General features: G+C 30.8%; 3 protein-coding genes across 4 annotated transcripts; all 3 read left to right on the top strand.

Moving 5' to 3' along the window:
- The first annotated feature begins 6,920 nt into the window (after nucleotides 1-6,920).
- LOC130975950 (heat shock 70 kDa protein 18-like) lies at nucleotides 6,921-17,800 on the top strand. Its single transcript, XM_057900662.1, has 7 exons — nucleotides 6,921-7,140; nucleotides 7,386-8,393; nucleotides 14,571-14,768; nucleotides 14,866-16,479; nucleotides 17,124-17,333; nucleotides 17,398-17,431; nucleotides 17,542-17,800. The coding sequence occupies exons 1-7, from the start codon at nucleotides 6,921-6,923 to the stop codon at nucleotides 17,798-17,800; spliced, it is 3,543 nt and encodes a 1,180-aa protein (XP_057756645.1).
- Nucleotides 17,801-18,999: 1,199 nt separating this feature from the next.
- LOC130973829 (heat shock 70 kDa protein 4-like) lies at nucleotides 19,000-21,347 on the top strand. Of its 2 annotated transcripts, none has more exons than XM_057898504.1 (3): nucleotides 19,000-19,170; nucleotides 19,308-19,554; nucleotides 19,647-21,347. In XM_057898504.1, the coding sequence occupies exons 2-3, from the start codon at nucleotides 19,335-19,337 to the stop codon at nucleotides 21,263-21,265; spliced, it is 1,839 nt and encodes a 612-aa protein (XP_057754487.1). In that variant the 5' UTR covers nucleotides 19,000-19,170; nucleotides 19,308-19,334; the 3' UTR covers nucleotides 21,266-21,347. The 2 variants fall into 2 exon arrangements, with proteins under 2 accessions (XP_057754487.1, XP_057754486.1); XM_057898503.1 differs by having other exon boundaries at nucleotides 19,030-19,170; nucleotides 19,318-19,554.
- Nucleotides 21,348-22,838: 1,491 nt separating this feature from the next.
- Nucleotides 22,839-23,682, top strand: LOC130973835 (uncharacterized). Its single transcript, XM_057898511.1, has one exon. The coding sequence runs from the start codon at nucleotides 23,108-23,110 to the stop codon at nucleotides 23,519-23,521; it is 414 nt and encodes a 137-aa protein (XP_057754494.1). The 5' UTR covers nucleotides 22,839-23,107; the 3' UTR covers nucleotides 23,522-23,682.
- Nucleotides 23,683-23,787: the final 105 nt, after the last annotated feature.

Raw genomic sequence — 23,787 nt, 5'->3', positions numbered from 1 at the left:
CATACATAAATTGCTACATTTTTTTTATTATATTATACAACTTAAAATTATAGTATCATGTTATTATTAATTCTAGATACTTGCTATAATTATATCAAATTTAATTATGACTCTAAATAAATAAAATAGATAACATTTAATATTATTATTTTTTTCTTTTTTACATTCAATATTTACTGTAATTATAAAAAATAAAATAATTAATAAAAAAATATGAGCAGAAAATAAAATATATTAATTAAAATTTAATTTGTTATCTAATTAATTTTGTGTCCATACAATATAACTTTACGAAAATGTTATGAATCACAACCTTTTTTATTCTATTAAAAAAATACTATATATAGCCTTTAGTAGTACAAAAATAATAAGAATTAATTATTGATATTGATATATTGATATTAATCACAATTGATTATTGATACCCTAATTTTTTTAAAAAATATATTTTACCTTTTTAAAATATAATGCATGTACCATGTAGACCTTATTATTATTATTATTGTTGTTGTTGTTGTTGTTGTTGTTGTTATTATTATCAAATTAAATGGGTCACGATTAATGTTTGCATTAACTATCTCCTAATAAAATTATTGCACTTGAATGAAAATTAGAACTATATCAATTGATATAATTAGAATGATTAAAAATATCGATGATTGATAAGTAGTTTAATTACGCATTAAATATTGATTTGATATAATTATAATGAAGATATTTTCTTAAATTAATATAATCATACATTATTCATGAGCTAATTGTAATATAATTAGAATAAATTTATTTGAGAAAAAAAAAGAATTCATGTGTAATTTTTAAAAATTAGAATAAATTATTTATTTATATATATATTAATTTTGTTAAATAATTCTCTCTCTCTCTCTCTCTATATATATATATATATATATATATATATATATATATATATATATCAGTAGTTTTTCTTAATATATATACATATACATAAATAATTATATATATATATATATATATACATAAATAAAAAAATATATAAATTATATTTTGTTAAATTCTATATTACCGGTTATTAAAAACATTTAAATCACATATATTAATTATTTTTTGTTACAATTATATTGTTTTATATATATATAATTATTTTTTATTCAACAATCATGCAATAATTTTTTATTTTTTATATCCATATATATTCCTCAATCTCAACTCTATTATTTTTTTCTAATAATGATGTTTTAATTTGTTGTTTTCTTTTTTTTCACGTATCTTTCCTTTTTCTTAAATAGTGATGTTTTAATATTTTTTTAAATACAATTTTCTTAATAATTACATTACTAATCTAAAATATAAAATGAGAAAAAAAAGATGATACATATATCCAAGAAAGAAAATAAACTTAAAAATTAGAAAAAAATTATATTAAAAAATATAAAAATAATATATTCAAAAAGAATAGTCGTAATATATAAATTGAGTCAAAAATTTAAATTTCTCTAAAACTAATTTAATCAAATATCAATATTAGAAATAAATTACTTAAATAATATTTAATCTATTCTACTCCTTAGACACGTATAGATTAGAGTTATTCCCGTAACGACAACCAACTGAAACAATATCGTAAGTTCGAACATTTAGAATTCGTGCAAATTCAGACCATTTCCTTGTTCTTTGAAAACCTTCTGTATCCTTGATAGAGTTGAATCGCAATTCCTTTTATGAAAAAAAGAGTTATGGATGTGGCTTTGATGTGTTGGGGACCAAAATTCGAAAGTCACTATTTATATCTGAGTGTGACACCCATTAAATACAAAAGCCAAATAAAATAGTATCTCTGGTTTTATTCTCATATAATTCTAAATCAAAAATAATAATGACTTATTTAATTAAGCATTTATGATAATTAATAAGATGACCATTATATAAGTCATTTAATATAAAATATCTTAATTTACGATTATAATTAATATATGTATTACGCATGAATAGATTAGAAAATAATAATTTCATAACAAAATAATCATTTAATTTGAATTATAATTAATTGATTGATAGAAATTATAATAAATTGTATGATATTTAAATAATTAACCAAATTAATTAGTTGATATAATTAATTTATTATAATAAATTAAATTTAATGAGTTAAAAGAAATAAATAAAAAACACCATCAGAAACATGCCACGACAGTTTTATCATTAAGTGTAGAAATTTAAATTTTATATAATAAAATAGATAAAATAGATATTTACAGATTATTATATTAATCACAAACTAAAAAAATACACTAAACAAAATAAAAGTATCAATGGTAAAATATAACCCAAAAAATCACTTAAATTAAAAAAGAACCTGTGATGAATTATAATAAATTTATATATGAGAAGTAAAAGTAAAATAAATAATAAAAAATAAAGTAAAAATAGCAATTAAAAAAAGTATAATTTTATCATATTATAATTTTAAGTCAACTTCTTAAACATATTATAACATAAACCATCTAAAAAGATATACCAAATTAACAAATATCACATGGATCACAATATACACTCTAAATTATCACAATATTTCAAATAAAAAGAATATAAATACAAAGAAATCAATGAATATAACTAAAATAAAGAGTAATAAAGAGACACACAAAAAAAATAAAGAAAATCAATAAAGGCATTAACAAATAAATCACATACACGAACATTGTGGATCACAAAAAAAAAATATATATATATATGAATTGAAGTATACATGACAAAATATAATATTACAAATAAAATTATAGTAAGATTATTTAAAAATAATGTAAAGATGACACATCTTTTTTGTTAATCAGAAGCTAAAAGAAAAAAAAGTATGCGCCTAATAAGAAGCAATTAAATAAATAAAAATTTTTAAAAAATAAAAAATAAAATGTATAAATAAAGATAAAAAATAAAAATTAAATAAATTATAAAAATTGTACCTTAAACACGAAAGAAAGAGAAAGAGAGGAAGAGAGGGAGGGAGTGAAAGAGAGAGAAAAGAGAGCGAATGAGTAAAAATTATTTGATCTTGTATAAATAGATGATATTGAAAAAAAAAACTAATTAAATTAATTTATATATTTCGTTATCACATTTATTATTTATTAAAAAATTTGATATTTACTCCGATCAAATCAAATAATTAATATAATTAACCAAATTAATTCATTGATATAATTAACTATAATTAATCAATTCATATAAATTATAATAAATTGTGAGATTTGAATGTCTAATCAAATTAATCAATTGATATAATTAATTAATTATAATTGATTTGCTTTAACGAATTAAATGAAATAAATAAGAAAACACACCAAGAGCATGCCACATCAATTTTATCATTAAGTGCAAAAATCCGATTTTTAAATAATAGAATAAATAGATAATAAAGATATTTTCTTAAATTAGTATAATTATACATTATTCATTAAATATTAATTACAATATTGTAATATAATTATAATAAAGATATTTTTCTAAAATAAATTTATTTAGAGAAATATAAATTGGTTATTAATAACCGGTACAGTTATTATATAATTATCATATTATTATTATTATTATTATTATTATTATTATTATTATTATTATTATTATCAAAATAATTAAAAATATTTTTGATTGATAATTGATAAGTAGTTTAATAATGAATTAAATATTAATTTTATATAACTATAATAAAGATATTTTTATAAAATAAACTTAGAAGAGAAAATAGTGCATTCATTTTAGCAAAAAAATGGATTCATGAGGAATCGACATCTCATTTTTATTAGTTGGGAAAAAATCCAGTTTTAGTGTATATAAATATGTATAATATTATTGTTATATATGAAGCAGGTTTATATTGCTATAATTATAGAGATTTACTATAATTATATCAATTTTAATTATGAATTTAAATAAATAAAATAGAAAATAATCAAAACAATTTTTTTTCTTTTTATAGTCAAAATTGACTGTAAATGTAAAAAATAAAATCACTAATAATTAAAAATTTGATTGAGAAATAAAACTCCATAATTTAAATTTAATTTGTTAACTAATTATTCTTATGTCCATATAATAATAATAATAATAATAATATATTTATTATTATTATTATTATATTATTATTATTATTATTATTATTATTATTATATATTGATTACAATTGTGAATATATACTGATAAAATTATTACATATAAATGAGAATTAGAATTATATCAATTATATAAATTCGAAATTATTATTATTATTATTATTATTATTATTATTATTATTATTATTATTATTACATAATAGGTTATTAGTCACGTGAATTATTATTATGAAGTCATTAATTATGCTTGAAATTGATATAATTGCTATAATTGCCATATACTCTCAATCATATCGATTATATCAATTTAACTATATCAATTATATTCAAATTATTAGTCAATTATTTTAATAAAAGTTCTTGCTATAATTAGGTTATTGCTATATTATTATCTTGTATCAATTGTTATAATTAATTCAATAAGATATTTATTCAGTATATATGTTATCTATATTAATTATATGCCAATATTTATAAGAATGAGTTAAAAAAAGTGATATATAAATATATATAATATTATTGTTATATAAAAAATAAATATAAATGGATATAAACTGTATTAAAAAAAATAAAGCCTATATATAGAAAAAATGAAAAACTCAAGTAATTATTTATTAGTTTTTATGGTTTCTATTACGTTTAGTGAAAATTAAGTGATCTAAAAAATAAATATGGAGGTGACATGCATACGTATATTAATACAGAAAGAATATATATTAAGAAGCATTTTTTTTTATTATATCACTTATTTACTCACAGTCTTAAAGTCTTTAAAAATATACAATTGTATTATCATTCAAAACACAAATTCATCCTTTATTTTCATTAAATATTTAGATTAATTCAGTTAGATGAGTGTTTTAATAAAAAGATAGACTATTATTATTATTATTATTAAAATAAAAATATCATTAATTAATAATTAGTTTAATAATATATTAAATATTAATTTGATATAATTATAATGAAAATATTTTTCCAAAATAATATAATCATACATTATTCATGAGCTATTTATTATGCAATTAAAGATATTATTATAACATAATATTTACTTACTATATTTCTATTACACTTTATATATATCATCAAAAAATGTATGTTTTATTATTTTTTCTAAATAAAATCTGTTTTTATCGGTAAAGAAATTGTGTTTAGGTCAATGATTTAATATATGTTTAGGTAGAGATTTTTTTCGAATATAATAAAAATACAATTAAAGAAATAAAGGATAAAAATAAACTTAAATATATCTGACACCACTTCATTTTATTAAAATATTTAAAAATAGCACATCCACGAAAATACTCATAATATATAATTGAGGCAATAATTTAAAATTCTATAATACTAATTTAATCAAATACTAATATTAAAACAAAATTACTTAAACAATGTTGAATCTATTCTAGTCCTTAGTGCAAATTCAGACCATCATCGTGTTAAATAAGCTTCATCATCCGCTATCCATGCAATGCGGCAAGGTAATTACTTAAACCCCTCAATGGCATTACATGCATGCAAAAGAAAGTCAGTAATTTCTCAAAAAAATCACAATATGTTATAAAATTATTCTAATAACGAAAAACTTAAAATAAGAAAATTTAAATATATTACGAATCGTTGAAATTCGTGGAAACAATTCCTCAATAAAAAATCGAGCTCCTCCCAAGAAAGCTAACTTTAACCACATTCCATTAGATAGGTGAGTAGATCTAACCATCATTTGGTAAAGTAGAGATTATTGCCCCTTCTTTGAACGCTTACATTCATGTAGTTGGAACCCGAATCAGTGAAGACAACTCGATGAGGTATTTCATGGATGTGATGCATTGTAAACGATTATGGCAAAAGACAATTGAACTGGAACATTAGACGATAACAATAACTTAGAGTAACAACAATAAATAAATTATCAAAAGAATAATATAATAGAATGAGTATATGAAAAACATTATAAAAAATTATAAATTGTACCTTAAAATAATCAACTTCAATAAAAAACGAAGAATACATTCTTATTCTATGAAGTAGTAAAAAAAATACTAAATATAAAATTATGAGCTGACTCTCAAATTTAGATTCATGTACGACAGGAAAATACTATTTATAGATCATAGTAAAACAAATATAAATATGTAAATTAATTACTATTAAGGCAATTTTTTATTATGTACAGCAATTACGCATTATAATTGATAAGTAGTTTAATAGTGCATTAAATATTGATTTGATATAATTATAATGAAGATATGTTCTTAAATTAGTATAATTATATATTATTCATTAAATATTAAATATAATATAATAATAATATAATTATAATAAATAATTTAGAATAGATGAAAAATTTCATTCGTTTTGGAGGGAAACGAACTCACGAGAGAGCGACACGTCACCCTTATTAGCTGGGAGAAAACCCAGTTTTAGTATATTAAGTAGATGCAGCCTCCAAAAAGAGAGAAAAAATAAACGTAGTATGATTTTCAAATGAAATGTTTGTATTTAAAACTGATTAGCTGCCCGGTTCCAATACTGTTGGGAATAGTTGCCAAAAGATAGTAATGGCAATACTTCAACAAAAACCAATGCAAAAATTAAAATTCGACAATGAACCGTCAGTACAATATCGTATCATATTATAATAAATTTAGTTAACAAGTAAGATGGTTAAAGGAGTAGAAATATTTTTTTAACTTGTAATTCCTTGTATTTAAAACTTCAAAAAAAAAAAAGAGTCTACCAAAATTTTATACTTATGATATCTTTATTAAGTTTCCTAGAACAGAACTTTTAGACTTCTTCTGATAACATTCCATTCAGTTTGAAAGAAAAATGGCCAAAAAATGCGAGGGACATGCAGTGGGAATAGACCTTGGAACAACATATTCTTGTGTTGCAGTGTGGCAGCAACAACATTCTCGAGCTGAGATCATACCCAACGACCAAGGCAACAGGACAACTCCTTCTTACGTTGCTTTCACTCATAATCAAAGGTTGATTGGTGATGCTGCTAAGAACCAAGCTGCCATCAACTCCACCAACACTGTCTTTGGTAAGTATTTCATCTTCTTTTTTTTTCCACATAAAAACCAATAATCATTCTGATTTTAAGTTAATTTTCCTGTATATTAGCCATGCAACTTATGTCATTAGTTGAGTTAATTGAAGTTAGTAAGTCATTTGCCATTTTATTAGTTTGCACGTTAAAAGACTGTGAATAAAAGCTCAATTTTACAAATTATAAATTATCCATTGAAATCATTGTCTTTATTTCAATTTATTAATTACTCTTAACAGATGCTAAGAGGATGATTGGTAGGAAATTTGCTGACCCCAATATTCAGAAAGATAAAGTATTGTGGCCATTCAAAGTCATTTCTGGTGCTAATGGTGAACCGATTGTTGTTGTTAAGTACAAGGGTCAGGAGAGACGCCTTTGTCCTGAGGAAATTTCAGCCATGGTGCTTACAAAGATGCGTGAGACTGCAGAAGCATATTTAGGTTCAGCTGTGGAGAATGTAGTTATTACTGTACCGGCCTACTTCAATGACTCACAGCGCAAAGCCACCAGAGATGCCGGTGCCATTGCTGGCCTGAATGTTATGAGGTTAATCAATGAACCTGCTGCTGCAGCCATTGCTTATGGTCTTGACAAACTAGGTAATAATTGGTCTGGAGAGAGGAATGTTTTGATTTTCGACCTTGGAGGGGGTACTTTTGATGTGACCCTCCTTACCATCAATGATAAGTTGTTTGAAGTTAAGGCCGCTGGTGGAAACACTCATCTTGGTGGAGAAGACTTTGATGACAGAATGTTGAACTACTTTATAGAAGAGTTTGAAAAGAAGAACAAAGTTGACATAAGAGGTGATTCAAGAGCTTTGAGGAGGTTGAGAAACGAATGTGAAAGGGCTAAAAGAACACTCTCAAGCTCTATTGATACCTTCATTGACATAGATGGTTTATTTAAGGGTATTGACTTCTCTTCATCAATCACTCGTGCTAGGTTTGAGGAGCTCAACGAGGACCTCTTTGAAGAGTGTATTCAGACAGTAAAGGAATGTCTTACTGTTGCCGATATTGATAAGAGTTGTATAGATGATGTTGTTCTTGTTGGAGGCTCTTCTAGGATCCCCAAAGTGCAACAACTATTGCAGGAATTCTTCCAAGGGAAAAATATGTGCAGGGGAGTTAATCCTGATGAAGCTGTTGCCTATGGAGCTGCCGTTCAAGCTGCTTTGTTGAGTGAAGGCTTTAAGAATGTTCCAAATGTGGTCCTGCATGATGTTACTTCGTTGTCACTTGGTGTATACACAATATATGATGTTATGAGCATAGTGATTCCTAGGAATTCTAGTATTCCTATAAAGAAGAAAGAAAAATACTTGACAACTGTGGATAATCAATCTTGTGCAAGTTTTCGAGTTTACGAAGGTGAGAGGGCAAGAGCTAGTGATAACAACTTGCTGGGCCGATTTGTGCTTTCTGGTATTCCTCCTGCTCCTCGAGGCCATCCTATTAAGATATGCTTCAATATAGACGAAGATGGTATCTTAAATGTATCTGCTGAAGAAGAAACCACTGGTAACACGAACGAGATTACAATAACCAATGATAAAGGACGAATATCAGCTAAGGAAATTGCAAGCTTAATTCAGGAGGCGAAAACTTATGAGGTTGAAGACAGAGAGTTTCTTGAGAAGGCTAGAGCAATGAATGATTTGGATGACTATGTTTACAAATCGAGAAAAACTTTAGAACATACGGAAAAGGACAATAAAAAGATCAATGATCCAATTGCTAAGGCCATGGGATTACTTAATGATGCAATTGCTAAGGCCAAGGGATTACTTAGTGATAAACAGAAACATGGAATAGATGTGTTCAACAAGAATCTGAAGCAGCTCAAGCAAGTTTTGAACCTATGATGACCTAGAATCCAAGATCACCTTAATCATTTTATAATTATTAAGATCTTTTAATATCTTACGTGACTGATCATGTTATAGTAAGTTCTAGGAGTATCTTGAATTGCCAGCTTCTTGTTAAGATTATGTAATGTGAATGTTTTTCACCTTTTTTTTATTATTATTTTAATAAACAATGATAATGATAATATAATGATAGGAATGATAACAATGGAATCTGAGCATAAATGATAATATAATAGAAAACGGCTTTACTAGCAGGCCACTAGTATTGGGGGAATCAAGAGTTTAAGCCTTTGTGCAGAGGAAATTTCATCTATGATTCTCACAAAGATGCGTGAAATTTCAGAAGCATACTTAGATATTGATGCAACTAATGCTGCAGCTACTGACTGTGTTGGAAGAGGAATGTTTTAATCTTTGAGGTCATCCTGTTATGTTAATCTTTGATATTGATGCTGATGGCATCCTCAATGTATCTGCTAAAGACAAACAGTTTCTTGAGAAAGCTAGAGCAATGATTTCTTTGGATGATTACATTTATAAAATGGAAAAGAGCTTTAGAAGATTTGGAAAAGAACAAGAAAAAGATCAATGATGCTATTGTTAAGGCCAAGAGTTTGCTTGATGATGATAAAGAGCAGCAGAAAAAATATGAAAGCTACCAATATTTTTCCTTGAGAAACTTGATTAATTATAAACAGATTTTATTTGTACCCTTGAGGAATATTTTTGTAAACAAAAATGATACAAACAAGTAATAAAACTGATCAAAGTATGCAGCAGAGTAATAACTAGCAAATTAACCAACTTTATAAACTTTTAAGGACCCCAAAGAAAAAGCAAAAGTGAAAAAACAAACTCATGGTCAAATTTTGAAGAAATTCCAATTCTTTTACTACTTTGTAAAGGATGAGAATGAGAATAATACTTCAATAGTCACATCATTTTTTTTTTGGAACACAAAAACATTAGAGTTTGTGTAGAGTCACACAGGACCCGGTTAAATGCTCTTTACAATTTTTGGAGAATCGAAACTACACAAACAAAATATGTAACAAAGTTATATTTTGGGCAATTTACGTATTTAAAACAATTGAAGATAAAGTTTACCAGATTACAACTTTTTAAAACACCAGACACAATTGCAATTTTTCTATTTTTATATAAATCGCGGCACCCTGACGGGAATTAGAGTGCACATAAACCGCTACACCTTGTCGCGGTTTACGTTTGGATGCTGCAAGTTCATAAACTGCTATACACTGTAGCGGTTTATGAAGGAATAAGGTGCTAGAAGAATTCGCAAGACCTTGTAGCGGTTTATGAAAGATTGACCTCTCTATAAAACCGCGTAAGGTTGTAGCGGATTTCATTTGAGGACTTTTGAAAGTGAGATAGAGAGAGAAAGTAGTGAGAAGGTAGAGAGAAAAAATTGGGTTTTCTGTTTCTTGGAGTAATCTCTTCAAGTGGGATCATGGCGGATGAAAGACGTTTGTACCGGCTCAATGGCGTTGCTCACGTTGTCGGTGACATCAATGAAGAAATAAGTTTTTTTTATTCTCTTTCGTTTAGATGATATCCATATATTAATTTAGTATTCAGGATATGTTAATTAGAAAAACAGAACTTTAGTTTAGTTTAGAGTTTGAAAATTAAAATTTAAAATTTAAAATTTAAAAATAAATGTAGAGAATTTAAAGTTAGGTATTTAAAAATCAAGATTGAAATTTAAAATGTAAGATATGTGGCTTGTTGTTAATTTTTTAAATTATTATTTAAATTTTGAAATTTTAAACTTAAATTTTTGAAAATATAGGGCTTACTATTTGAAATTTAATATTTATATTTTAAGTAAATACGGTGAAGTTTGTTGACCCGAAGTTGAAATTTAAGTTACAGATGAAAATTTGTAATTTTAGAACCTATGTAGCTTTTGTTTTGAAACATAAATTATGGTTTGGATCTGTAAGTGTTAAAAATTAATTAGGTTTTCGTTATTTTTGTCACAATATGCAGTCAAGTAGGTGTGTTTATAGCATTCGCGGGCAACAGAATATGTCGTTGTAGGATAGGATCATATCTTATTTGGAGAGGGCTAGTTTGTACCACTTGGCTAGGCTGAACACGCATTGGTTCTAGTTGGATGAGCATCTGGTCAGTACATTTAGTGAGAGGTGGCGGCCTGAGACCCACACTTTTCATATGCCGTTCGAAGAGTGCACTATCACGCTCCAAGATGTGGCATATCAGCTGGGGCTGCCCGTAGATAGATAGGTTGTTTCTGGGTGTCTGACAGACTTCCACTTGCATATCGAAGGGGGTAGACCGGCGTGAGAGTGATTCCAGGAGTTATTTGGTGAGCTTCCGCCACCGGAGAAGGTGAAGCAGTACACGGTCCACTTCACATAGTTCCATGAGAGGTTCAGGGTGTTACCGGCTGATGCTTCTGAGGAGACCGTACGCATATATGCACGTGCATATATTATGATGCTTCTGTCGACCCAGCTGTTTTGGGACAAGAGTGGGAATCGTGTCCACATTCAATGGCTGTCATTTGTGGCGAGACTTAACGACATGGGCAACTATAGTTGGGGGTCAGCTGCGTTGGCATGGCTATACCGATGCATGTGTCGGGTGGCCAACAGAAATGTGACCAAAACTTAGCTAGTTTCCTACATTTGCTACAGTCATGGATCTTTTGGCAGTTTCCCATACTAAGGCCGCATGGGTTTGACGACTTTTCTTTTCCGTTGGCATCCAGGTATCCATTAATACACTTAGAATTTCATTCTTCGTTACAAGTTATTAACGTTCTAGATCTGAAATTACATATTGATGTGATATTACTATCCTTCAGGTGGGCCACTTATTTACCCATATCTGATGGGAAGGAACAAAGAATGATTCAGTTTTTTCTTGCATTAGACTAACTGGGTGGTCGAGATGTAAGTTATTTTTTTGTGTTTTCGATACTTTATTAGTTCTTCAATCTGCAGAGGCCGAATCACTTCGGCCGGTTAGGATCTGCGTCATCCATGGTGTTTCGAATTCTGGTAGACCTTGGTCATCCATCACGACAACGCCTCAAGGTAGGATTAGGAATAACAGTTGGACCATCATAAGGTGGCCAAAGTCCCTCTGGAATTGGCGGCACAAAATCCATCTGGTATATGCTAAACACCTTTTTTATGTTGTAGACTTTATCGACATAGATAGACCAGTCAAGTCGCGACTGGGCACAACATGCCATCGCATGGCAACATGGATAATGGAGAGCTTGAAAGTATCCACAATCGTAGGTAAGATCCCTAAGGAAAACTCGATACGTCCCAAGGAAAAAGTTTCCGGTAGGTGTCGTCTCGCAACAGTATACTCAGAAGATCCCTAAGGAAAACTCGATACGTCCCAAAGAAAAAGTTTCCGGTAGGTGTCGTCTCCCAACGCTATACTCAGACTGGTGTCTGTTGAATAGGGTGACATTGAAGCACCTAGAGTCTTTCAAGTTGCGCTCTATTCACTCTAATTTGCTTTAGTTGTTATACTTTGTCTTTTCATATGGTGTTTTTGGGTTGCAAATAATAATAAAAAAATTAAAAAATAAATAAGAATAAAAAACATCAAAAATATAAATTAGTTTTATAATCATGTTATATTTAAATATACCTCTTAAGGAGATGTGTCAAATTTAAACTTGGGTTTAGAAAAATGAATGAGAATGAAAAATACAAAAATATAAATATAAAATTATGAATTAATTTTATAATTATGATATATTTAAATGTATTTAGTAAAAAAATATGATAAATTTAAACTTAATTGAAGAATTTTTTGCTAATTGATATGAGAGATTAAAAAATAAAGAGTAGTAGAGTCTTATGTAGCATGCATAAGTAGACTAAATAATGTAGTAGTAAGAGTATTAATAACATATATAAGTTGTAGAATTTTAATATTTGTCATTGGAAATTTTTATAATTATTATTATTATGACACTTTAATGTATATTTATTATGTTTAATTAGTACTTTATGTTTTAATTGAATAATAATATATAAAAATTGAATGTTTTTCACTATTTTTTCTTATTATTACTTTAATAAACAATGATAATGATAATATAATGATCGGAATGTTAACAATGAAATCTGAGCATAAATGTTTACTTGTAAATTTAGTCAATAAGCACATTAGTTAAAGAAGTGAAAATAGCTTTATGACCTCTTCCATAAAAACCTACTTTAGAGGTAACTAACTTTTGGACTATCTGTATTCTAATAAAGAAAAATAGCAAACGGCTGTACTAGTATTGCTAATAAATAGGGGAGTTAAGAGCAAAGCCTTGTACAGAGGAAATTTCATCTATGATTCTCACAAAGATGCGTGAAATTGCAGAAGCATACCTAGATATTGATGCAACTATTGCTGCAGCTACTGACTGTGTTGGAAGAGGAATGTTTTAATCTTTGAGGTCATCCTGTTATGTTAAACCTTTGATATTGATGCTAATGGCATCCTCAATATATCAGCTAAAGACAAACAGTTTCTTGAGACTGCTAGAGCAATGATTGCTTTGGTTGATTAGGTTTATAAAATATAAAAAAGCTTTAGAAGATATGAAAAGAACAAGAAAAAGATCAGTGATGCTATTGTTAAGAGAGTTAGCTTGATGATGATATAGAGCAGCAGAAAAAATATGAAGGCTACCAATATTTTCCCTTGAGAAACTTGATTAGTTATAAACAGATTTTATTTGTACCCTTGAGGAATATTTTTGTAAACAAAAATGATACAAACAAGTAATAAAACCGATCAAAGTATGCAGCAGAGTAATAACTAGCAAATTAACCAACTTTATAAAATTTTAAGGACCCCAAAGAAAAGCAAACGTGAAAAAATATCCCTAAATGAGATTAAATTTCTCTAAGACGTTATTTTTTCTTTGAAAATCAAACTCATGGTCAAATTTTGAAGAAATTCCAATTCTTTTACTACTTTGTAAAAGGATGAGAATGAGAATAATACTCCGATAGTCGCATCATTTGTTTCTTGGAACACAAAAACATTAGAATTTGTGTAGAGTCACACTGTCACCTATGGTTGGTTACTGGCTTTCAAATGAAATGTTTGTATTTAAGACAATTTCTTTCCCTAGTATTGTTTAGCTGCCTGGTACCAATGCTATTGGGAATAGTTGTAAAATTAGAATAGCAAAAATCCCATTTCTTCTTTAAAAATACTTTTTATCAACAAGAAGAATGCAAAAGTTAAATTTGAGAATGAAGAGTCAAGAGTCAGTGGTACTATATGCTTAGCTTGTGGGTATGATATCTATGTGGTAATAAATAAATAATAAATAATCATTAAGAAAATAAATGTATGTGGTTTTATCAACATGTATAAATACCCAAATGACTTTTACATATTCAGTATGTAGTCGGAGTAAATAAGAACAAACTGGTTTTTCACATTCCTGAGACTGACTTCACTTTCCTTCTGATTAAGGTTCAATTAGTTCACTTTGAAATAACTATGGAAAAAGAATGTAAGGGAGTTGCAGTGGGGATAGATCTTGGCACAACATATTCTTGTGTTGCAGTGTGGCTTGAACACCACAACAGAGTTGAGATCATTCACAACGATCAAGGCAATAAAACAACACCTTCTTATGTTGCTTTCACTGACAAACAAAGGTTGACCGGTGATGCTGCTAAGAACCAAGCTGCAATGAACCCTGCCAATACTGTCTTTGGTAAATTCACCTTCTTTTGTTTGTCTATGTATGTATACTTTTTCTCTTAATGTTTGTTTCCAAGTAGTAATAACCAAGAATAATATAATTATCGTAGATGCTAAGAGGATGATTGGCAGAAAATTTAGTGACCCCAATATTCAGAAAGACAAACTTTTGTGGCCATTCAAAGTCATTTCCGGTGTTGATGACCAACCAACCATTGTTGTACAGCACAAGGGTCAAGAGAAACGCCTTCGTGCCGAGGAAGTCTCGGCTATGATTCTTATGAAGATGCGCAAGATTGCAGAGGCATATCTAGAGTCTCCTGTGAAGAATGCAGTTATTACTGTACCTGCATACTTCAATGACTCTCAGCGCAAAGCCACCAGAGATGCCAGCGCCATTGCCGGCCTTAATGTTATGAGGATAATTAACGAGCCTACTGCTGCAGCTATTGCTTATGGCCTTGACAAGAGATCAAATTGTGTTGGGAAAAGGAACATATTTGTCTTCGACTTCGGGGGTGGCACATTTGATGTATCACTGCTTACCATCAAAGATAAGGTGTTTGAAGTGAAGGCGACAGCTGGAAATACTCATCTGGGTGGAGAAGACTTTGACAACAGAATGTTAAATTACTTTATGGAGGAGTTCAACAAGAAGAACAATCTGGACATAAGTGGAAATTCAAGGGCCTTGAGGAGGTTGAGAAATGCTTGCGAAAGGGTGAAAAGAGTACTCTCTTACAATGTCGATGCCCTCATCGAAATAGACGGTTTATTTCAAGGCATTGACTTCTGTTCATCAATCACTCGAGCTAGGTTTGAGGAACTCAACATGGACCTCTTTAGAGAGTGCATAGAAACTGTAAGTAAGTGTCTTACTGATGCAGACATGGATAAGAACTGTGTGGACGATGTTGTCCTTGTTGGTGGCTCGTCTAGGATTCCTAAAGTTCAGCAGCTATTGCAGGAATTCTTCGAGGGGAAGGATCTCTGCAGGAGTATCAACCCTGATGAAGCTGTTGCATTTGGAGCAGCAGTTCAAGCTGCTTTGTTGAGTGAAGGCTTTAAGAATGTTCCAAATTTGGTGCTGCGTGATGTTACTCCGCTGTCACTGGGTGTATTAATTAAAGGAGATATAATGAGTGTAATGATTCCGAAGAACACTACTATTCCTGTGAAGGAGAAAGGCGAATATTATACTGTAAATGATAATCAGACAGTTATACGGTTTGAAGTTTTTGAGGGTGAGAGGACAAGAGCCACTGATAACAACTTGTTGGGTTGGTTTAATCTCTCAGGCATACCTGAAGGTCCTAAAGGTCATCGTGTTATGTTAACCTTTGATATTGATGCAGATGGTATCTTAAACGTAACTGCCGAAGATGAAACAACTGGCAACAGCAATGAGATTACAATAAGCAATGATATGGGACGAATGTCGCAGAAGGAAATTGCGAGATTGATTCAAGAAGCTAAAGATTATGAGGCTGAAGACAAAAAGTTTTTAGAGAAGGCTAGAGCAAGAAATAAATTGGACGATTATGTTTACAAAATGGAAAAAGCTTCAAAAGGTATGAAAAAGAACAAGGGAGTGATCAATGATGCAATTATTAAGGCCAAGAGTTTGCTTTACGGTGATAAAGATCAGCATGAAAAAGATGTGTTCGAGAAGAATCTGAGGGAGCTTGAGAACGTTTTTGAGCCCATGATTCCAAGATTGGAAAATTAAATCAACGATTTTCTGCATGTTAAAGATCTTTCGAGCATCAAGTGCAGACTTTGCATTTTATTTGGCATGCAATGCAAATCTATGTGACTTATATTACATTTATCTTAAGTTATATTTTGAACTGTTAATTGCTTCTTAAAAGAAAACTTGTAAACTAGAGCAGTTAAAAACTTCACTGATATAAAATCAGCATTCAGCAGAGATATGGAAGCAGTGTAGAAGTGGCTTTTGTGTTAGCATGCTACATTATCAAATATCACAAGCTTATGCTTGTGCACCAGTTCTGGGTTTATTTAATTAAATGTACTGAATATCCGAAACATTTCTTATCATTTGAAAAAGATTTGTGTTATTTTTCATATTCTAAAATCATAAATCATTATCCCGGAAGATATCTTAATGGTTTGGCAGAAATCCATTAATGGGTTTTGTGTTCTTTAAACTATATTTTCCAAAAATAAATTTAGTTAACAAGTACGATGGTTAAAGGAGTAGAAATATTTATTTTATCTTGTAAAACATTGTTTTTAAAACTTCAAAAAAAGTCTGTCAAAATTTTATACTTAAGATATCTTTATGAAGTATTCCAGAACAGAACTGTTAGACTCTACTTTCCTTAAGCTGCTTTGTTGAGTGAAGGCTTTAAGAATGTTCCAAATGTGGTGCTGCATGCTTCACAACTGTGGATAAGTGCTGCATGCATTCGAGTTTACGAAGGTGAGAGGGCAAGAGCCAGTGATAACAACATGCTGGGCCGATTTATGCTTGGTGTTGGGCTGCTGTGGGGAGTTCTCGACCACCGGAAACACTTCGGGGAGGAATCAAGTGAGAGAATTCAAAATCTTAAAGGTAATAAGTTAATGAGTCTCTGATCTTATAAACTAATCACTCTTCCTTGCTTTCTTTGACGTAGGACAAACTTCATACACTTGCAACATTAACAGATGGTATCTTAAATGTATCTGCTGAAGAAGAAACCACTGTTAACACGAACGAGATTACAATAACCAATGATAAAGGACGAATGTCATCTAAGGAAATTGCAAGATTAATTCAGGAGGCGAAAAATTGAGGCTGAAGACACAGAGTTTCTTGAAAAGGCTAGAGCAATGAAGGATTTGGATGACTATGTTTACAAAATGAGAAAAACTTTAGAAGATCTTGAAAAGGACAATGAAAAGATCAATGATGCAATTGCTAAGGCAAGGGGATTACGTAATGATCGTGATAAACAGCAACATGAAATAGATGTGTTCAAGAAGAATCTGAAGCAGCTCAAGGAAGTTTTTGAACCTATGATGAACAAGAATCCATGATTGCCTTAAACATTTTATAATTGTTAAGATCTTTTAATTTTGTATGTCATGAGAATCTTACGTGACTGATCATGTTATAGTAAATTCTAGGAGTATTTTGAATTGTCAGTTTCTTGTTAAGATTATGTATTGTGAATGTTTTTCACTTTTTTTTATTATTGTTTTAATAAACAATGATAATGATAATATAAATACAGGTGTAAGAGCAAAACCTTTGTGGCTTTGTGCAGAGGAAATTTCATATATGATTCTCACAAAGATGCCGAAATTGCAGTAGCATACTTAGATTTACCGGTAAAGAATGCTGTTATTGCCATACCAGCCTACTTCAGTAACTCACGGTGCAAAGCCACCAGAGATGCTTGTTCCATTGCTGGTCTCGGTGTTATGAGGACAATCAATGAGCCTAATGCTGCATCTACTGACTGTGTTGGAAGAGGAATGTTTTAATGTTTGAGGTCATCCTGTTATGTTAACCTTTGATATTGATGCTGATGGTATTCTCAATGTATCTGCAAAAGACAAACAGTTTCTTGAGAAGGCTAGAGCAATGATTGTTAGGAAATTATTTTAATTTCTTAGATAATGCTATTTCAAATTAAATGACTTATATAATGGTGATCTCATTTATTGTTATAAATGCTAAATTGAATAAGTCATTATTACTTTTGATTTGGAATTAAATGAAAATAAAACCGGATATTATCTTTTGTTCTTTAGATAATTATCTTTTGGACTTTAGATACTATTTTATTTGGGTTTTAGGGTTTAATGGGTGTTATGCTCAAATATAAATAGGGTTTCGGTCCCCAATATACCAAAGCCGCCTTTGTCGCTCTTTCCCCAAGTAATAGTTCAGCCGCCTAGGAATACAGAAGGCCGAAAGAACAACAAGACCGGGTCTTTCCATCAATTTCTAATTTCTACGAATAAAGGTACGTTTCCGCATTATGATATATTTTTGATGATTTAATATGGATGATATGGGTTATTTAAATTAATTTATTCCAACAATGATTGCTTTGGATGATTACGTTTATAAAATATAAAAAAGCTTTAGAAGACATGGAAAAGAACAAGAAAAAGATCAGTGATGCAATTGTTAAAAGCCGAGTTTGCTTGATGATGATAAAGAGCAGCAGAAAAAATATAAAGGCTACCAATATTTTCCCTTGAGAAACTTGATTAATTATAAACAGATTTTATTGACCCATTAAAAATAAATGCCCACCAAGGGTGACCTCTTTCATTTACCCGACTTCTTAAGAGGTCGGGCGCGACAAGGAGCTACCTCCCCCGAATCTCTCCTATCTCTACTTCATACGTTTCAACAAACTCCCAAATGAAGGGAATGGTTATCATCAACAAAGGTGGTTATGTATTCTGAGTTTATCAACCTGTATAAATACCCAAATGACTTTTATATATTCAGTATATAGTCAGAGTAAATAAGAACAAACTGGTTTTTCACATTCCTGAGACTGACTTCACTTTCCTTCTGATTAAGGTTCAATTAGTTCACTTTGAAAGAACAATGGAAAAAGAATGTAAGGGAGTTGCAGTGGGGATAGATCTTGGCACAACATATTCTTGTGTTGCAGTGTGGCTTGAACACCACAACAGAGTTGAGATCATTCACAACGATCAAGGCAATAAAACAACACCTTCCTATGTTGCTTTCACTGACAAACAAAGGTTGATCGGTGATGCTGCTAAGAACCAAGCAGCAATCAACCCTACCAACACTATCTTTGGTAATTCACCATCTTTATTAGTTTATGTCTTCTTTTACTTGTCTATATATAAACTTTTTCTCTTCATAATAACCAAGAATAATTATTGACAGATGCTAAGAGGATGATTGGCAGAAAATTTAGTGACCCCAATATTCAGAAAGACAAACTTTTGTGGCCATTCAAAGTCATTTCCGGTGTTGATGACCAACCAACAATTGTTGTACAGCACAAGGGTCAAGAGAAACGCCTTTCTGCCGAGGAAGTCTCAGCTATGATTCTTATGAAGATGCGCAAGATTGCAGAGGCATATCTAGAGTCACCTGTGAAGAATGCAGTTATTACTGTACCTGCATTCTTCAATGATTCTCAGCGCAAAGCCACCAGAGACGCCGGTGCCATTGCCGGCCTTAATGTTATGAGGATAATCAATGAGCCTACTGCTGCAGCTATTGCTTATGGCCTCGACAAGAGATCAAACTGTGTTGGAGAAAGGAACATTTTTGTCTTTGACTTTGGTGGTGGTACATTTGATGTATCACTACTTACCATCAAAGATAAGGTGTTCGAAATGAAGGCTACAGCTGGAAATACTCATCTGGGTGGAGAAGACTTTGACAACAGAATGTTAAATTACTTTATGCAGGAGTTCAACAAGAAGAACAATCTGGACATAAATGGAAATTCAAGAGCATTGAGGAGGTTGAGAAATGCATGTGAAAGGGCGAAAAGAGTACTCTCTTACAATGTCGATGCCTTCATCGAAATAGACTGTTTATTTCAAGGCATTGACTTCTGTTCATCAATCACTCGAACTAGGTTTGAGGAACTCAACATGGACCTCTTTAGAGAGTGCATAGATACTGTAAATAAGTGTCTTACTGATGCAAACATGGACAAGAACTGTGTGGACGATGTTGTCCTTGTTGGTGGCTCATCTAGGATTCCTAAAGTGCAGCAACTATTGCAGGAATTCTTCAATGGAAAGGATCTGTGTAGGAGTATCAACCCTGATGAAGCTGTTGCGTTTGGAGCAGCAGTTCAAGCTGCTTTGTTGAGTGAAGGCTTTAAGAATGCGCCAAATTTGGTGCTGCATGATGTTATTCCGCTGTCACTTGGTATATTAACAAGAGGAGATCTGATGCATGTAGTGATTCCTAGGAATACTACTATTCCTGTGAAGATGAAACAAGGATTTCAAACATCAGAAGATAATCAAACTGCCGTAAGAATTGATGTTTTTGAGGGTGAGAGGACAAGAGCCATTGATAACAACTTGTTGGGTTGGTTTAATCTTTCAGGCATACCTGAAGGTCCTAGAGGTCACCCTATTATGATAACCTTTGAAATTGATGCTGATGGTATCTTAAACGTAACTGCCGCAGATGAAATAACTGGCAACAGCAATGAGATTACAATAAGCAATAATACAGGACGAATGTCGCAGAAGGAAATTGCGAGATTAATTCAAGAAGCTAAAGATTATGAGGCTGAAGATAAAAAGTTTCTAGAGAAGGCTAGAGCAAGAAATGATTTGGATGATTATGTTTACAAAATTGAAAAAGCTTTAAAAGGTATGGCAAAGGGCAAGGGAATTATCACTGATGCAATTATTAAGGCCAAGAGTTTGCTTTATCGTGGTCGAGATCAGCATGAAAAAGATGTGTTCGAGAAGAATCGCAAGGAGCTTGAGATCGTTTTTGAGCCCATGATGCCAAGATTGGAAAATTAAATCATTGATTTTCTGCATGTTAAGATCTTTCAAGGATAGAGTGCAGACTTTTCGTTTTATTTGGTATGTAATGCAAATTTTATGTGACTTAAATTACCTTTATCTTAAATTATATTTTGAACTGTTAATTGTTTCTTAAAGAAAACTTGTAAACTAGAGCAGTTTCTGACATAGTATGTAGTTTGCAGCAAGGTCCAAATTGTAAATAGCAGTTAATTTAGCTCCAAGTTAACTTAATTAGTCAGTGTAGATTCCATATCACCATAGTTAGTTAAAGATTTGTGCCAACAGGTTCAGAGTAAAGTTAGTTATGTAGAGCATAGTATATAAGGTTGAGTCAGATGATTCCCTAGTGGGTTTTTTTTCACCATTTCTTTGAAATGAAGCTCAGTGAAGTTTCCACTTTGCTCATCTTCTCTCATAATTCCTCTTTCAATCTTCTCAAGCTTAAGATCAACTCAGATCATGATTTTCCACAGTTAAAACTTTCACTGATATAAAATCAGCATTCAGCAGAGGTATGGAAGCAGTGTAGGAGTGGCTTTTGTGTTAGCATGCTACATCATCAAATATCATAAGCTTATGCTTGTGCACCACCAGTTCTGGGTTTATTTAATTAAAATGTACTAAATATCCGAAACATTTCTTATCACTTGAAAAAGATTTGTGTTATTACTTATTTTTCATATTCTAAAATCATAAATCATTATCTCTAAAGATATCTTAATGGTTTGGCAAAAATCATTAGTTCTTTAAACTATATTTGCCTCATATTTATTATTAATATTTTTCTAGTAAATTTTTCTGTTGCCAAGTATCTTCCTTTGTGAAAACTTACTAATTATAAACAAATTTTATCTGTACTTCTCGTGAATATTTTTCTATTCCAAAATAAATATATAGTTATAAAAATGACCAGAGTATGTTGTGAATTAGTAGATATTCAAACAACTTCCCGGGTTTCCTTCCAAGTTGACATTAACCAACTTTAAATTCTCTATGAAGTCTGATGGTTTTCCCTCTACCTTTTCTGTTTGCTTCTTATTAATTGTTTTTAATAAAATAAAACAAAATTATGGCTCCGGAAAACGTTGACCGCTTTAAAAGAGAGATAGAGAGGGCCTAAAGGTATAAACCAAGAAGATCCTTTATTTTATTTGATGTAAAGAAGACAGTTTGAATAAGAAGAGGCTACGTCGCGTAGTTTCTACTTATTGCGTGTTATATTAATCAGTGGGTATCCAAATATCATTCTCCAGGACTTTCCAAGCAGCAACTTGTGTGCAATAAAACTAGAACTAGACAAGAGTTTTTGACTTTTTGACTTCCAACATAGCCAATTTGAATTTCATAATTCATAGGCCACAATTATGATGTGCAAATGGCCCAAGATTTGAATCACAACATGGCCCAATTAATCTCAGCCGTCTGATTCAAATCACACCACCCAATGAGATCCTCCCGATACTCATGACTCATACGTCATGGCCATATTGTAACCTAACTAGAATGCAAACATCATAACAGTTCCAACAATTGCTACTTAATGGGGACGGAAGCATCCAATTTGGTTGGTATTGGTTGAAGAATAAACAAGTTAAGACCCAAGTTAAACAAGGGACACAAAAACAAGAGAAAGTTTCTTATACTATTGTCTTCTTTGGCAATTTAACGTTAGTTTACCACAGAATATATGCTCTTGAAACCGACCACCAACGGCTATATATATAGTAGGAGAATCCAACACTCTTTATTCAAAGCACTAAGCATTTCAAAACCCCAGAAAAAACATCTTCGCTTCTCTTACACATAAAACTACTTTCCTTTTCACCCAACGAGAAAATGAGTGTGGAAATTTTGGATGGTGCCACAATTATGAGCTTCCTTCAAGATGAAGAAGCATTTAGTGTGTTAGTAGGAAACAGGTTTGCTTACCTCGATGCAGACCACGATGGCCTTCTCTCCTATGCAGAGATGCTGAAGGAGTTGCAAAGCCTGAGGGTGTTTGAGACTCACTTTGGTGTTGATGTGGAGCCTGACCCAGATGAGCTTGCTCGCGTGTATGAATCCTTGTTCATACAATTCGACCACAACTTGAATGGGACCGTAGATCTTGAAGAATTCAAGAAGGAAACCAAGCAGATGATGCTTGCCATGGCAGATGGAATGGGATTCTTGCCGGTTCAGATGGTCTTGGAAGAAGATAGCCTCCTGAAGAAAGCTGTTGAAAGGGAGTGCAATAAAGTATCTGCTTAATACTACTCTACCCAAGTTCAAAGGATTACAAGTTATACAAGTAAAGAAACATTTTAATGTAATGTGATGTGTTGTTTTCTCGTTATATACTGTAATGTGTATCAACAAAACAAATTTAATGTGAGTTCTAACATCAAAATAAGGATAGAGGAAAAAGGAAATGTCCTTGCAATAATGATTTAATTCACGGTAACATCTAATATTTGTATTTTTTTTTAACTTCACAATTGGACTGTTATCACTCAGACACTCACAATCCAATAAGA

Source organism: Arachis stenosperma, chromosome 4, assembly GCF_014773155.1.
Source record: "Arachis stenosperma cultivar V10309 chromosome 4, arast.V10309.gnm1.PFL2, whole genome shotgun sequence".
NCBI classification, from domain to species: Eukaryota; Viridiplantae; Streptophyta; class Magnoliopsida; order Fabales; family Fabaceae; genus Arachis; species Arachis stenosperma.
This window is presented reverse-complemented; position numbering and strand designations above follow the sequence as displayed.

What these genes read in the sequence shown, in the direction of transcription:
- LOC130975950 (XM_057900662.1), top strand. Translation starts at nt 6,921, where the DNA reads ATGGCCAAAAAATGCGAGGGACATGCAGTGGGAATAGACCTTGGAACA. An exon ending in TGTTACTTCGTTGTCACTTG is followed by an intron (nt 8,394 to 14,570) that starts GTGTATACACAA and finishes AATGTAAGGGAG; the next exon opens with TTGCAGTGGGGATAGATCTT. An exon ending in CCCTGCCAATACTGTCTTTG is followed by an intron (nt 14,769 to 14,865) that starts GTAAATTCACCT and finishes TAATTATCGTAG; the next exon opens with ATGCTAAGAGGATGATTGGC.
- LOC130973829 (XM_057898503.1), top strand. Translation starts at nt 19,143, where the DNA reads ATGAAGGGAATGGTTATCATCAACAAAG. An exon ending in AATGGTTATCATCAACAAAG is followed by an intron (nt 19,171 to 19,317) that starts GTGGTTATGTAT and finishes AGGTTCAATTAG; the next exon opens with TTCACTTTGAAAGAACAATG. An exon ending in CCCTACCAACACTATCTTTG is followed by an intron (nt 19,555 to 19,646) that starts GTAATTCACCAT and finishes AATTATTGACAG; the next exon opens with ATGCTAAGAGGATGATTGGC.
- LOC130973835 (XM_057898511.1), top strand. Translation starts at nt 23,108, where the DNA reads ATGAGTGTGGAAATTTTGGATGGTGCCACAATTATGAGCTTCCTTCAA.